This window comes from Xenopus tropicalis, chromosome 1 (genome assembly GCF_000004195.4).
Source record: "Xenopus tropicalis strain Nigerian chromosome 1, UCB_Xtro_10.0, whole genome shotgun sequence".
In the NCBI taxonomy this organism is placed as follows: Eukaryota; Metazoa; Chordata; class Amphibia; order Anura; family Pipidae; genus Xenopus; species Xenopus tropicalis.
In genome coordinates, this window is record NC_030677.2 from 198,388,094 (window position 1) to 198,403,146 (window position 15,053).

Genomic DNA, 15,053 nt, shown 5'->3' on the forward strand with positions numbered 1-15,053 from the left:
TCCCGACCCAAACGCTCGAGGTACCCCCCCACCACGCTTCCCAGGAGAGATGCGACTCCATCCAGACAGTGGGGGAAGCGACACCCAATCCCCAGCTCTCTCGCCCAGTGTTCCCCCGAGACAAGCGACACTCGGGAAACCTTTAAACACAGCCGAGAGTATAACCCATACGACTTGCCTGCTTCCTACCTAAATATAGCTAAGTCTCATAATGGAATGGGACATTTCCCATCGCTCATGATAAAATAATCTGGAAATCCCAGGGTGTGTATCTGCCCCCAGTATGGAAATGTATATAGTTATCCTATTCCTCCTTATACTGAAGGTTCCCAAACCTTATAGGAAGCTCATCCTAACTTTCTCCCCCCTTCCTTCCTTCCCTCCCTCCTCTATATACCGTATATACTCGAGTATAAGCCGAATTTTTCAGCCCTAAAAATGTGCTTTAAAAGTAACCATCGGCCTATACTCAGGTATATACGGTAATTGCACGCAAACTACATGCAATACAGTAGTTGAGCGCTGTTTGCTGGAAAATCCATAGCCTGAATAAATGGAGCTTTTCTTTAAAAATTAGTAGTCCTATGAATTACGGACCTCCAACCTCCATGCAGTGAAGTGAGAGCAATTCTATTTTATCTGCTGCTTGCAATTTGGTGCAATTTGGTATTTTTAAAGAATACAGAAATGCCATATTTACTTATGGGATTAAAGATTTTGTATACAGGTATATGGATGTTTTCATGCTGCACCATTGAGGGGCTTATACTCGAGTCAATACGTTTTTCCAGTTTTCTTAGGTAAAATTAGGTACCGGCGGCTTATATTCGGATCGGCTTATACTCAAGTATATACGGTACTTTCTTAAACTGGCCCCCCAACCTACTTTGCTTCCTGCGCTGAACCATAAACACAGGATACAGTATAATATGTGTATGTTTAACTGAATACACCTATTTTGAAAATCTTGAATAATTTAATGTTAATCATTTTTGGAATTTGAAACCCAAAGGAGTTTACCCCTATACCACGAGTGTAGATTAAACGGCTCATACCAGTTCTCTAGTGGTTTTCATTTCCCCCCAGTTATTATATTTCTTACTCCCTCTCCACCCAAAGTACATATCCCATTTTTCCTTTCCCCCCTTCTCTCCTGACCTTCTTATATCTCCCCCCAGGTGGAAGGAACAATCTATAATGCCTTATCCCAAACCCAAACTCTCACCCACAACTACACGATCAATGCAAATGGATGGAAAGGACAGCCTTGTTGCAAGAATTCAAAGCTAAAAAGATACAGGTTGCGCTGATCCAGGAGACACATTACAAGACCAATCAGATACCGAAATGCTATGACAAATATGATTCCACGATCATACACAGCCCCCCACAATCTACAAAAGTCAGAGGCACAGCCATTGTCCCCACTAATAACCTACAATTAGAGATTAGAGCTGCCAAAATGGACCCTCAGGGAAACGACACATTTCTCAAAGGGAAACTGAACTCCCTTACGTACACATTTGCCTCAATCTACCTACCTGACACAGAGCAGACTGATATCATGAATAAGATCCATGATTTGCTGCTCCTGTTTGCGGAAGGGATGGTAATAGTAGGGGGGCATTTCAACACCCCACTAGAACCCAAACTAGACTGCTCCTCTGGAACATCATCCCTCCCATTTAAACAAATTATAAGGCTTAAACAAGAACTACGTTGGCTTCAACTACTAGATAGCCGGAGAACTCTCCATCCCCAGATAAAAATGGCTCCTTCTATTCACATAGCCATGACACATATAACAGAATCGACTATATATTTATCTCACAAAGCACTAGATAGTACCCAAAAGGAAACAATAGGCTCCATTACATGGCCAGATCATGCCCCAGTAGGGGCATTAGAACCCCTTCTCTCAACTATCCGAAACAATCCAAACATTCAGGGCATCAAGGCAGGAACTTCCCATTGCAAAATTTGTGCCTATGCTGACGATCCGCTCTTTATTCTTACTCAACCTACCACCACGTTACCCAGCCATACGAGAAATAGACCGTTATAGCCTACTAAGGGGTTTTAAAATAAATTACAAATGAAGTGCACCCAACATTAGCCTCCCTCACCCTACTGTGCTAGCCTTAAAAGACAAATTTCTTCCCCCTGGACTGTAAATAAACTTACCTAGGTATTCTATTGACGGCCAGTTATAAGGACTGGACTTCTATCAATTACCATGCTATCATTAAGGAAATTAGAACCAATATTAATGTTTGGACTAAAATGCCCTTATCATGGTTTGGCAGAGTCAATACTCTCAAAATGAATATTTTGCCAAGGCTAATTTATCTTTCAAACTATCCCACTAAATCCACCTCCAGACGTCTTCCCCATGCTGAACAACTGGCAAGTTTGTATGGAACAATGAACAGTCACGCATCAAACCATTCTCCGCTGCTCCAAAACAGAAGGTGGTCTGGGGTTACCAACACACGGGGACTCACTAAAGTATAAATCCAAACTAATGGCAGAACCCTCACTACTGACTCCCCTAACTAACAATCTTGCTTTCCTGCCTGGACTACAAAAAGGCTATTTTACTAACTGGCAACAGGGTACAATACTACACATTTTTCACATCACAAGCAACCCCTCTCCTCTCCAAGCCTACCACATTTTAAGAAGTGGGAAAAAGCTCTAAATGAGCACTTCACAGAACAAGAACTAGAAGGAATAACACTCAAATCATTTACTGGGCAAAGGAGCTGCAGAATAGTGGAAAACAATGATAAAATCATTACAGGATGGTATAACACACCAGCTAAACGAAGCAAAATTTACCCAGGAACATCAGTTGCTGGCGGTGCGGGCTGTAACCAGGCCCCCTAATACATATACCATAGCTCCAAACATTCAAAAAATTAAAAGAAGGACAAAAAGATTTGGCGCGTGCAGCGCGGCAACATTTTTGACCACGCCAACTGTTGTGCCCATGCCCCAATTACCACACCCCATTTTTTTTTTCAAAAAATACTCCTTTTATATAGTTGAAATGGTGGGATCAGATGCAAAATGTGCTATACCCTCATACTGTACTACCTAAGGAAAACACTATAGCAACTACTACATATAAAATACAAATATAGAGAGAAGGCAGTCGGTTATAACTATGTACCAGTTTGGCCCCCCATACACAGTGCCCCAAATGGCCAAATAGACAGTACCCCCCATTCACAGTGCCCCCATAGACAGTATCCCCCATACACACTGCCCCCCATAGAAAGTGCCCCCAATTTCCTCCCATAGACAGTACCCCCCATAGAAAGTGCCCCCATAGACAGTACCCCCCCATAGAAAGCATCCCCAATTGACCCCATAGACCAGGGGTGGGCAAACTACGGCCCGCGGGCCACATCCGGCCCGTAAGCCCTTTTAATCCGGCCCGCCATCTCAGGCCACCTTAAAAGAATGACGGGCTCTGATTGGTTGCGCCCCGTGCGTGCGCACAGCGTCAGCACGCACGGGGCGCAACCATATAAAAGAATGCACTGGGGAGCCTGGGAACAGAAGGACGGGACAGAGGAAGCAGCGGGTCGCTGGGGAGGAGCTGAGAGGCCCCATAATTTTTGATGGCAGCCCCGGGCGTAACGCTGTCCCAGCCGTATGTTAGCTAATGTGGCCCCTGAGCTAAAAAGTTTGCACACCCCTGCCATAGACAGTGCCCCCAATGGCCCCATAGAAAGTGCCCCCATATACAGTATCCCCCATAGAAAGCACCCCCAATTGACCCCATAGACAGTGCCCCCAATTGCCCCATAGACAGTAGCCCCCATACACAGTACCCCCATAAACAATACCCCAATAGAAAGTGCCCCCATAGACAGTACCCCCCATACACAGCGCCCCCATAGACAGTGCCCTAATTGCCCCCATAGACAGTGCCCCCATAGACACTCCTTCTTCTTCTGCGGCTCCTGCTCCTTATGCGGCTCCTTGTGTGGTGGCGACAGGCCCTCTTATAAGGTTGCGCCCCGTGGGTACGTGTGACGTCAATACGCAAGCGAGCGGATCTTAACGTGTATGGCCACCTTTAGAGCGGGGAGTTTAAGTGGACTTGTAGCTTTAGGATGTACAGAAGCTGATGATACTCAGGGTGGGGAAATAATAAGAGCTGACGTGTACACTAGACTTGGTAGGGTTCTTAATGCTTTTGAATATTGATGAGCGAATCTGTCCCGCTTCGCTTCATGGAAAAATTTGCAAATCTTTCGCAAAACGTCGAAAAAGTTACGCGTCAAAAAAAAATTGTCACCTGCGTCTATTCTTTTGATGTGCGACTATTTATTTTGATGCGAGACTATTCTTTTGAATAGAGACGTGTGGCGAATTTTTCTGCAGCAAATGTTTTCATCTGTTTCGCAAAACAATCTGCCAATGGCGAAATGTGGAAATTCCAAACCAGCAAATAGCAACGGCACTCAAGAGCTACATACGGGCCTTGCCCTTAAAAAATCCTTTATTGCGGAAATGCAACGTTTCGAGGCTAGGACAGCCCCTTTGTCAAGCATGTCCTAGCCTCGAAACGTTGCATTTCCGCAATAAAGGATTTTTTAAGGGCAAGGCCCGTATGTAGCTCTTGAGTGCCGTTGCTATTTGCTTGTTTGGAATCTGTGGGGAGGGTGCCGATCCCTCTCTAGCATTGTGCACCGAGCGGTGAATTTTCGTTGGAGGGCTGAGGGAGTGCGGGTTTGGATTCGTTGCTTGCACGTAGAAATGTGGAAATTCGCCATGAATCCATGCCTGGCGAAACATTTCGCCCATCACTACTTTTGAAATAGGGGAAAAAGGACGACTAATGGGGTCAGTGGGTTTTGTCTCAGGTATGTAATCCCCATACATGGGCTGTTACCCAAAAGACTAAGACGATAAACATAGACAGAATACAGTCACTTGTAGGTGCTCTGAATGCTGTGAGATCCACTATTCCGGCTCTACTGGACAAAGCCATATTGGCCATAAACCCTGGTAACTTTGTCCAGTTAGGGCTTGAGGGTGGCAACATACTCAATTCAGTTTTTTAACCGAAACACTATGGGGCACATTTACTAACCCATGAATCCGATTCCGAATTGGAAAAATTCCGATTAGAAAACGAACATTTTGCGATTTTTTCGTATTTTTTGCAATTTTTTTCGTCGCCGTTACTTTTTTTTATAGAAAAATAGAATTACATTTTTTATAAATTATATGGAAAAATAGAATCAATTATATTATTTCAAATTTTTATTAGAAAAATAGAATTATTTCCAAATTATATAAAAAAATAGAATTATATTATTTTAAAAAGTTTTATAGAAAAATAGAATTACATTTTTTTACAAATTATATACAAAAATAGAATTACATTTTTTACAAATTATATAGAAAAATAGAATTAAATTTTTTTACAAATTATATACAAAAATAGAATTAAATTTTTTACAAATTATATAGAAAAATAGAATTAAATTTTTTTACAAATTATATAGAAAAATAGAATTAAATTTTTTACAAATTATATAGAAAAATAGAATTAAATTTTTTTACAAATTATATAGAAAAATAGAATTCAATTTTTTACAAATTATATAGAAAAATAGAATTCAATTTTTTTACAAATTTTTTTACAAAATAGTAAAAAAATAAATAAATATAAACATTTATATAAAAATATAATCATCTTCATAGAAATGAAGACATTTGGCTTTGAACGTGTCTTCTTCCTCCGAGAAGATCGGGTCATCGTTAGTCAGCTGGGGATCTCTGAATTAGGAGGGAGAGGAGAGTTAAAGAGAAAATACAACCTCCGCAGGACACCAAGATAACTCCAACAAGCTGTTTCCCAAGACCCCTTATGCTAAGTGTATAATGCACCCCCTCCCTCCCTCCCTTTGTTCCATTTTTTCTTTTTATTTTTATAAAGGCAAACTCCTTACCTGGACTAAAGAATTCACAGGAACCCGGTTTTCAAGGCAGAAGAGCAGGACAATTCAACTGTTCTAATGCCTCTTCCAATGGGGTCCTGTGGGGTCGTGGGACACCAGCGCCCGGTAAGCGAAGGCGTACTAACTCCACTCGCTCTGGAACACTTATTTGAGGAGTGAATGGCGCCTGTATTTCTTGGCTCAGAAGGGCGTCCCAGTTAAATCCCTGTAAAACAGCAGGAATACTTTATTAGCACTATTTCGTTCTATTTATCTGTTATTTAACATATACAAATTCTATCCAATTCCAAGTGATACTGTATCTGCCCTGTGAAAGTGCGCAAGAGCTCACACAGGGAATAGAACTCGTGGATCTAAAAAGACCCCCCTGTTAATGGCTGCCACTTAGGAGGAGTAAAATATTCACATACCCTGAATAAAGAGCTTTCCATGACTTCTTTAGCGTCTGTTTTATGTGACCCGAGGCGAAGTTTGGCATCTTTTTTCAGCAGCTGCAAAGAGAAAAATGTATCATATTGAGGAGCATAAAGCAAACTCATGTAGGCAGGCGGGTGTGCCAGAAACCGGTACCGTATAGGCAGTGTGGGAGAAAAAATTGTACAAAAAGAAATTGCTCAATGAGAAACATTTGGCATTTTTGGAGTGCGCAGTAAAAAATAACGCCCCAAAGTTTATAAATGGAAGTGCCAATGTGAGCAAGATTACATTAACATTAGGGGGCAGTAAATGATCCCTGGACACGGTTGGACTGGGCTACCAGGACACCGGGAAAATACCCGGTGGGCCCCAGTGATCCAGGCCCGACCCTATTGCCGCTTCATCTGACCTCCGATGTCCTCCCCTGACGCGTTTTACATGTGCGCGTTCAGGGGAGGACGTCGGACAGGGGGCCCCTGCGGGGGAAGGGGGGTTAAAGGTGAACGGCAGGGGCCCCTGTGGGGGACGTGGTAGCCCCGGTGGGCCCTGCACCCCCCAGTCCGACCCTGTCCCTGGATTAAACATTCAAACAGCAGGCTGCAAAATCCCAACAGGTACTTACCCCTTGTAATGTGTCCTTGACACTTAAAAGCAGATCTGGAGGAATTTTCGGCTCTGTATGTATAATTTGGGCCGTCAGGAGCTGCTTGTCTGTTTCGTCGAAAGGAAACTACAAACAGAAAAAAATATTTGGTTTAAAAGCATGAAACAAAAAAATGGCAACAATATCAGTAATGGGGTACGGTCCTGTAATGCTGCACTTAATACATGAAGCTGTAGGCTCAGTCACCATTAAACCCAACCCCAACATGATGAGCAATGTAAATGGTTAGACTTAAGTACAGGAATAGGACCCGTTATCCAGAATGCTTGGGACCAAGGGTATTCCGGATAAGGGGTCATTCTGTAATTTGGATTTCTATACCTCAAGTCTACTAAAGAATCAATAAAACATTAATTAAACCCTATGGGATTGTTTTGCATCAAATAAGGATTATTTATATTTTAGTTGGGATCAAGTACAGGTACTGTTTTATTATTACAGAGAAAAAGGAATCATTTAACCATTAAATAAACCCAATAGGGCTGTTCTGTCCCCAATAAGGGGTAATTATATCTTAGTTGGGATCAAGTACATGTACTGTTTTATTATTATAGAGAAAAGGGAATCATTTAACCATGAAATAAACCCAATAGGGCTGTTCTGCCCCCAATAAGGGATAATTCTATCTTAGTTGGGATCAAGTACAGGTACTGTTTTATTATTATAGAGAAAAGGGAATCATTTAACCATGAAATAAACCCAATAGGGCTGTTCTGCCCCCAATAAGGGGTAATTATATCTTAGTTGGGATCAAGTACAGGTACTGTTTTATTATTACAGAGAAAAGGGAATCATTTAACCATTAAATAAACCCAATAAGGCTGTTCTGCCCCAATTAGGGGTAATTATATCTTAGTTGGGATCAAGTACAGGTACTGTTTTATTATTACAGAGAAAAGGGAATCATTTAACCATGAAATAAACCCAATAGGGCTGTTCTGCCCCCAATAAGGGGTAATTATATCTTAGTTGGGATCAAGTACAGGTACTGTTTTACTATTAAAGAGAAAAGGCGAATCATTTAACCATTAAATAAACCCAATAGGGCTGTTCTGCCCTAATAAGGGGTAATTATATCTTAGTTGGGATCAAGTACAGGTACTGTTTTATTATTAAAGAGAAAAGGGAATCATTTAACCATTAAATAAACCCAATAGGGCTGTTCTGCCCCAATAAGGGGTAATGATATCTTAGTTGGGATCAAGTACAGGTACTGTTTTATTATTACAGAGAAAAAGGAAATCAGTTTTAAAATTCTGAATTATTTGATTATAATGGAGTCTATGGGAGCCGGGCATTCTGTAATTCGGAGCTTTCTCGATAACAGGTTTTCGGATAAGGGATCCCATACCTGTACTGGGAGTGGATGGGGTTCAGCTACACAGAGGGGATACTATAATGGGGCTTATACAGATAAGTCCACCTTTCATCCAGGTTGGACGCTAAATGTAATAAATGTAAAAAAATGTTGCAGTAACTGAGCTCCTATTATGTTCAGGCCAAGCAGTGATTCCCTGATTCAGTTAATAAATGGGCACTTACCTCGCCAATAGCCATTCTGTACAGGATCACTCCAAGAGCCCACCAGTCCACCGATCTGGTGTAGTTTAACTCAGTGAAAATTTCTGGAGCCTTATATGGTACAGTTCCACAGTTGCCCCAGATCTCGTCCCTGTAGCCAATTCCTTGAATACAAACAGAAACATTTCATTAGTAGATTTGTTGAGATCATTTATCTAATATAAAGATTAACTTGAAACCTGAACTATTGGTTTTATAAAAAATGAGGAACGTCACCGCCATGTTGGCGTGAAACAAAGAATCTGAGGGCAGGCTCTCATTAGTGAATTTGTATCTGCATGGTGACTGGAGTCTTTATGGGGCTTTAAACATGACTGTAACAATACTAATAATGCTGGATAATATACTCCTGCATTATCCATCTAGTGGGGCCACTATGCTGCGGACCCTGAGAAAGTGCCTACAATATAATGAACTCTATTAAGTATGAACATAAAGTTCTAATATGAACCCGTATGTCCAATGTCATTGTACGCAGCCATCTTACCTTCTATGCTAAGACCAAAGTCTGCTATTTTGGCATATCCTCGGCCATCCAGAAGGATGTTTTCTGGCTTTAAATCTCTGTATTGAGAGAACAGACACTGTTAGCCGGCCCAATTACCATATCAGACATTTCTAGGACTAAAGGAAATGCTCCACTTACCTATGAACAATCTTGTTTTCATGTAGGAACTTCAGCCCGAGGACAATGCAGGAGGAGAAGAACCTACAAGGGTCAAAAAGAGAAAAGTCACCTTTTTATGAATGCAATATTGATTTATCTATACGGGTAAAAACCGGTAGCAATTGTTGGGCCTAGGCCCTCACTAAGCCTTTGCTTTGTTTCATGGTAATGAAAGCACAACCATGGCAATAACATGTTCCTATATGCCCTCGCTTGATAAAGGGAAAGAAGCAACCGCCCATGTTCACTGTATTGATTGGACAGTAATTACAATACTATTTATGTGCAGTGTTATGGCTACTATAAGGCTATCACTTGTGTGACCCTCTATAAAAGCCCAGTAGTACTTACGTAGTTCTCTCCAGCGATATGGCACCTTGTTTCAGTTGGGACTCCAAGTCCCCTCCCTCAGCGTAATCCATAGCGAAGCAGATATGTTGTCTGGTTATGAAGGAGGAGAATAAACCGACAACAAAAGGATTCTGCTTTTGCTTTGCCATAAGAAGGATGCGCTGCTCCAGAAGAATGCTGCAAAATAAAGCCATGAAACGTTTATAGAAGAAAATGACATAGGTGGGACATCTGCACCATGAATGTAGTGAATGTAACGCCCATTTATACTAATGGCACTATAACACGTATACAAGTGCAAGCACAGAATATAGTGGCACCATCACCCACCCTGTGCCCAAATACACTAATCAGGCCCTTTGGTTGGTTCTAAGGTTTAGGGTGAAATCATTTCACTTTGACCAATGGGAGGTACTTGTTGCATATTTATAATTAGCCAATCCTACTAAATCCCTATAGTAATAATTAATTAGGGGCATAACTATCAATATCCCAACAACTTATCAATCAGTGGATTTTTTTTAATACAATTGTGGTTTTTTTCCTTGTGTATTTATAAACAATCATCAGTTCTGAACATCAGATCCCTACTGACTCAACTGCGTCATGGCAGTCGTTAGAAAGAATGGTTTTCTATGCAAAGTGTTGTTTTTTTATGATACATCTCAACAAGTAAAAGGATAAATTGTGATTATGAAAATCACCTCAGGGTGGCAGATTTACAATTTAAGTTTAAATAAATCTGTTAAAAATAAGCCAATGGCACTTTATGAGAGAATGTTATATCAATAATGGAATCTGTATATCTTCTGGAACAGATATAAAACATCTGCCTGTAGGAATGTTCCAGACTATACACACAAATACTTATTGTTTGCGGTTTCCCCATTTAACTGACCTTCTATATTTAAATATAGTTTTGACTGCAGCCTTTGGTTGAGTCTTGATGGCTACAATTCTCCTGGTTTCTCTGTGTTGTGCCCGATATACCTGAAATAAGAGAGAGACCCCCATTATTATGCCTTTGTTCCAATAACCCCCCACCCCATATCTAGGGGGCCAGTAACTCACCTGGCCAAAAGCACCAGCACCCAGTTCACATTGTAGTTTGAAATCAGCCATAGTTGTCTGATTCCTGAGAGAAAACAAGAATGAAATATAATCTCAGTTACTTTATGGTTGACCTGTGTGTGTCAGGCAAACCAGAAGATAGAAAGATAGAACAAATCTTTATTACATCTTAGATACAGGCCCGCATCTATTTTCTTAATGCATGTTCCCCTGACGAAGGCCCCTCCCTGTGAGGATGAAACGCGTTGGGTTTTTGTATCTAAGATGTAGTAAAGGCTTTTCTATTTTACCATAACAACCTCAGTATCAAAATAGAAACCCAATATCCTACCTTGCGTCCACCTTTACGTGGTTTAGTGCCCTATCAATCTCTCTGATTATTTCACAGTAACAATTTCTAGCCTAGAGAAGGAGATGAAACACCATTAATTCAGTCTCACTTGGGCTAATGATACCATACAGTGTAGTCTAATCTTACGTATATCTCTATAAAGGATATTATGTGCCATAATCATTCTTATAGTATATTATTTTACTGCATTTATACACAATACCCTATAAACCCAAATCTAACAAAATCTCACCAGTTCCAGCTTAGAAGGAGATAAACTCTTATCAGAGAAGTAATCACTTGCATCAGTATATTTGGAACTTGGAGCAGTGAACTCGGAATGCGGATCAGTATAGTGATCACTTGCACTAGCATAATGAGAACTTGGATCAGTGTAGTAATTCAGTGGTTCCACACAGCTTAAATATAAGCTCGCAGATTTCTCATCCTTTGCGGGAACATTCTGAGCAATATCCTCCCCGTCAGGAATCACTTCAACATTCTGCGGCATCTCTTCATCATCCTTCTCTCTCTTTGGAATCAAAGTATTTCCAAAATCTGAGGAAGGATCACGAGGAATACTTGGAGACTCTGGAAAGATTAAAAATATAAAATTATTTTTTAAAAAGTCACCTTTTTAGTCATATGGGGGTCTCTGTGGGTTTATTGGGCATATATGTCCTTGGTTCTGTACCTGTAAGGATCTCAATTGGTTTCTCCTTCAGTAGCTCCTTTTCCTCGAGGATCATCTCTGTGTTGCTTACTTCCTGCACAATTTCTGAACATTTCTATAGAAAGCCAAATGATAAACTCATGATTAAAAGGCAAAGAATGAATCAGAAACTGATGCTGAAAATTCAGGAGATATTTCTCTGCCAGGAAAGTCAAGGCCGTAGCATTGTTAGTACTAAAGCCGCCCCAATGAGACAGGGGAGCTTGCATTGCACTGAATGTTACTTGCCTGTAGCACCAGCACCTTTTTGTGTAATATATACAAATGCTAGCGCAGCGCATAAAATAAAGCCCCGTTTTACTGTGCCCAGTGGGCAGAGGTCATGGGCAGGGGCGGGAAGGCAAGATTTTTTAGGGGTGGCAACTAGTTACGCCACTGCCCTTAAAGTGATACTGACACAAAAAAATTACTTTGTAAATTATGAATCTACATAAAAAGTAACCTATAGGTCATGTTGATCATTTTTCCCTGGTAGGGCTGCTTATGTAAGTAATTGTCACTTGAAGTTCCTAAACCCGACTGTTTTGCCAACCTAACTGTCCCTTCTCAGCCTGTCAGTTATAGCTTCTAATGCTAACAGCCTACTGCTGCACAAATATGGCAGCCCCCTCATAGAGGAACATGGGGGATCAGATAGGGAATGTAAAAGTATCAGGAAATACTTTTATAGCAAAATTATAAAGCTCCTGCAAAGACAGTGTTATGATAGAAATAAAAAAAAAGTTTCATTTCTGGTGTCAGTGTCTCTTTAAGCCAAATATATTAGGGGCGGTGCTTCAGGCAGAACATTTACAATACAATAACTAATCTCAAAATCCTGTGGCCTAAATGAAACACCTTAAAACAGGATACAAATGTACAAATACTATATTGGTCAAAAAGGGGAGAAGAGCCTAAATATGCAGAATATGCTCCACCTTCTCCACTAGGTTGGACGCACATTTAAGAAGCACTACAGCCTATAGTAACCCAACATAGCTGAGAGAACATTCTTTCCATGTGCTGCTGAGAGAGAACATGAACCAACAGCCAGTGACACTCAAGCCTAAACTCAGAGAGAGATGGTGGAACGTTCCACCTTACCTTCTTTTTACATTGACAGAGGTTCCTAATTGATTTGCAGAGGCGTCGAAGTATTCCTTTCTTCGCGCTTGCTTCTATAGTGGAAAATATAGATTAAAATACATTGAGATGATACAGAAACAAATACAATCACTTTCTAATACTGCCTGGCTGCTCTGATTGGTTAATCAGGAGGCCAAGCCGAGCAGTAGACCTATGAAATCAGGAGAATGTGGAAGAAGTCTATAGACTTTTCACCATAGGAGGAGGACTAGATCCTTAAATAATCATGTGTGAGGGAGGGCATTTATATGGAGTGCTAATGGTTTCTCCTGCTTTAGTACAAGTAGAGGTTGGTCTCTAGGTTTTAGGGATATTTGCCAAATTGGTAAATGACTGAATGCTGTTACATGATCCCCCATAAGCACCCCCTTCAGTTCTACCAACTTGTTCCCCATTGCTATAATATAACCTTGGGTTCCATATTACTTGTGCATATAAGAAGGCTGTGTGTTTCGTTAACCCTGTGAGCTGCGACTAAGGACAAAACAACAAAGTAACGCAGCCGATCCCTCAAATTCAAATACCTGCAGGTTTTTCAGCTTTCAGGTTCGAAGCAGATGAGATGTCTGTCTCTGTCTTTTGCAGAGGAATAGAAAAGACACTTCTGCTTTTAGGTTCCTGTGGGGGGGAAAGATTTTCACAAACACCATTAAAAAAATAAAACCTCCAAATATAAATATATAGATAAATACACATATAGCCTTAAAAACAGAGCTCAGTGATGTCAGCGGGTATAATTATTGCTTGTTGATGTCACTTATGGCTAGGGTTGTCACCTTAACCCTTTAATATCAGTCACATATTGAACCCACATCCTGCATGCCTAATAAGCAATTAAGTTAGATACATGCTGCATGGCTACATATAAATCAGTTCAGTCTGCAGCATGCATCTAAATGAATTGCTAATTAGCCATGCATGATGTCGTATCAATATGTGACTGGTATTTTATAAGGGGTGAGGTGACAACCCTACTTGTGACACAGGCACAGGACTCATTGAAACCCATATGTTATAATAATATAATGATAAATAAATAATGCACCCCCCTAACAGTGTCCAATATACATGAGAAGCTCCTCCCAGTCAGTCCCAGTCCTTCCCAACTCATCCCAGTCAGTCCCAGTCCTTCCCAACTCATCCCAGTGAGTCCCAGTCCTTCACAACTCATCCCAGTAAGTCCTGGTCCATCCCACTAAAGTCAATACCAGAGGAAGACATTGGGGCCTTACCTTATTTTTAAGTTTAAAAAAGTTGGTAAATATTTTTCGCATTCGGTCACCCATGCTGCAGCTCCTGTAACAGAAAATTGAGATTTTATTTGAGTTTATGCTAAAATAGAAAGGAACCAGAGATTATTGTTAATTCTATGCAATTGTGTGTTTATTTTTAATTGTCAGTGCATCATTCCTATCAGTGCCTGCCCCATGGAGCTTTCAATCTAAATACAAGAACATACAGGCATGGGACCTGTTATCCAGAATGCTTAGGGCCTGAGGTTTTGGATTTGGATCTCCATACCTTAAGTCTGCTAAAAAAATCATTAAAACATGAAATAAACCCAATAGGAGGTAATAATATCTTAGTTGGGATCAAGTACAGGTACTGTTTTATTATTACAGAGAAAAGGGAATCATTTAACCATGAAATAAACCCAATAGGGCTGTTCTGCCCCAATAAGGGGTAATTATATCTTAGTTGGGATCAAGTACAGGTACTGTTTTATTATTACAGAGAAAAGGGAATCATTTAACCATTAAATAAACCCAATAGGGCTGTTCTGCCCCAATAAGGGGTAATTATATCTTAGTTGGGATCAAGTACAGGTACTGTTTTATTATTACAGAGAAAAGGGAATCATTTAACCATGAAATAAACCCAATAGGGCTGTTCTGCCCCCAATAAGGGGTAATTATATCTTAGTTGGGATCAAGTACAGGTACTGTTTTATTATTACAGAGAAAAGGGAATCATTTAACCATGAAATAAACCCAATAGGGCTGTTCTGCCCCCAATAAGGGGTAATTATATCTTACTTTCTGGATAACAGGTTTCTCTATAAGGGATCCTATACCTGTACTAACTTTTATACTTATACACTTATGCCTCTGATTTATCCTACAGACTAT

The 15,053-nt window shown here is 40.6% G+C and overlaps 1 protein-coding gene across 2 annotated transcripts in view; it reads right to left on the reverse strand.

Moving 5' to 3' along the window:
- Positions 1-5,636: 5,636 nt before the first annotated feature.
- Positions 5,637-15,053, reverse strand: part of LOC108645640 (serine/threonine-protein kinase N1-like) — a 39,731-nt gene continuing 30,314 nt past the window's right edge. For both annotated transcript variants that reach the window (XM_031894644.1, XM_031894637.1), the window contains 16 exons: positions 14,157-14,220; positions 13,449-13,542; positions 12,883-12,956; positions 11,761-11,854; positions 11,320-11,657; positions 11,067-11,137; positions 10,736-10,799; positions 10,563-10,654; positions 9,665-9,841; positions 9,293-9,355; positions 9,134-9,210; positions 8,608-8,750; positions 7,024-7,131; positions 6,395-6,475; positions 5,976-6,189; positions 5,637-5,802 (listed from right to left, as the gene is read on the reverse strand). In XM_031894644.1, the coding sequence (XP_031750504.1) occupies positions 6,007-6,189; positions 6,395-6,475; positions 7,024-7,131; positions 8,608-8,750; positions 9,134-9,210; positions 9,293-9,355; positions 9,665-9,841; positions 10,563-10,654; positions 10,736-10,799; positions 11,067-11,137; positions 11,320-11,657; positions 11,761-11,854; positions 12,883-12,956; positions 13,449-13,542; positions 14,157-14,210 (1,713 nt within the window). In that variant the 5' untranslated portion in view covers positions 14,211-14,220 and the 3' untranslated portion in view covers positions 5,637-5,802; positions 5,976-6,006. The remainder of the gene's footprint in view (positions 5,803-5,975; positions 6,190-6,394; positions 6,476-7,023; positions 7,132-8,607; positions 8,751-9,133; positions 9,211-9,292; positions 9,356-9,664; positions 9,842-10,562; positions 10,655-10,735; positions 10,800-11,066; positions 11,138-11,319; positions 11,658-11,760; positions 11,855-12,882; positions 12,957-13,448; positions 13,543-14,156; positions 14,221-15,053) is intronic.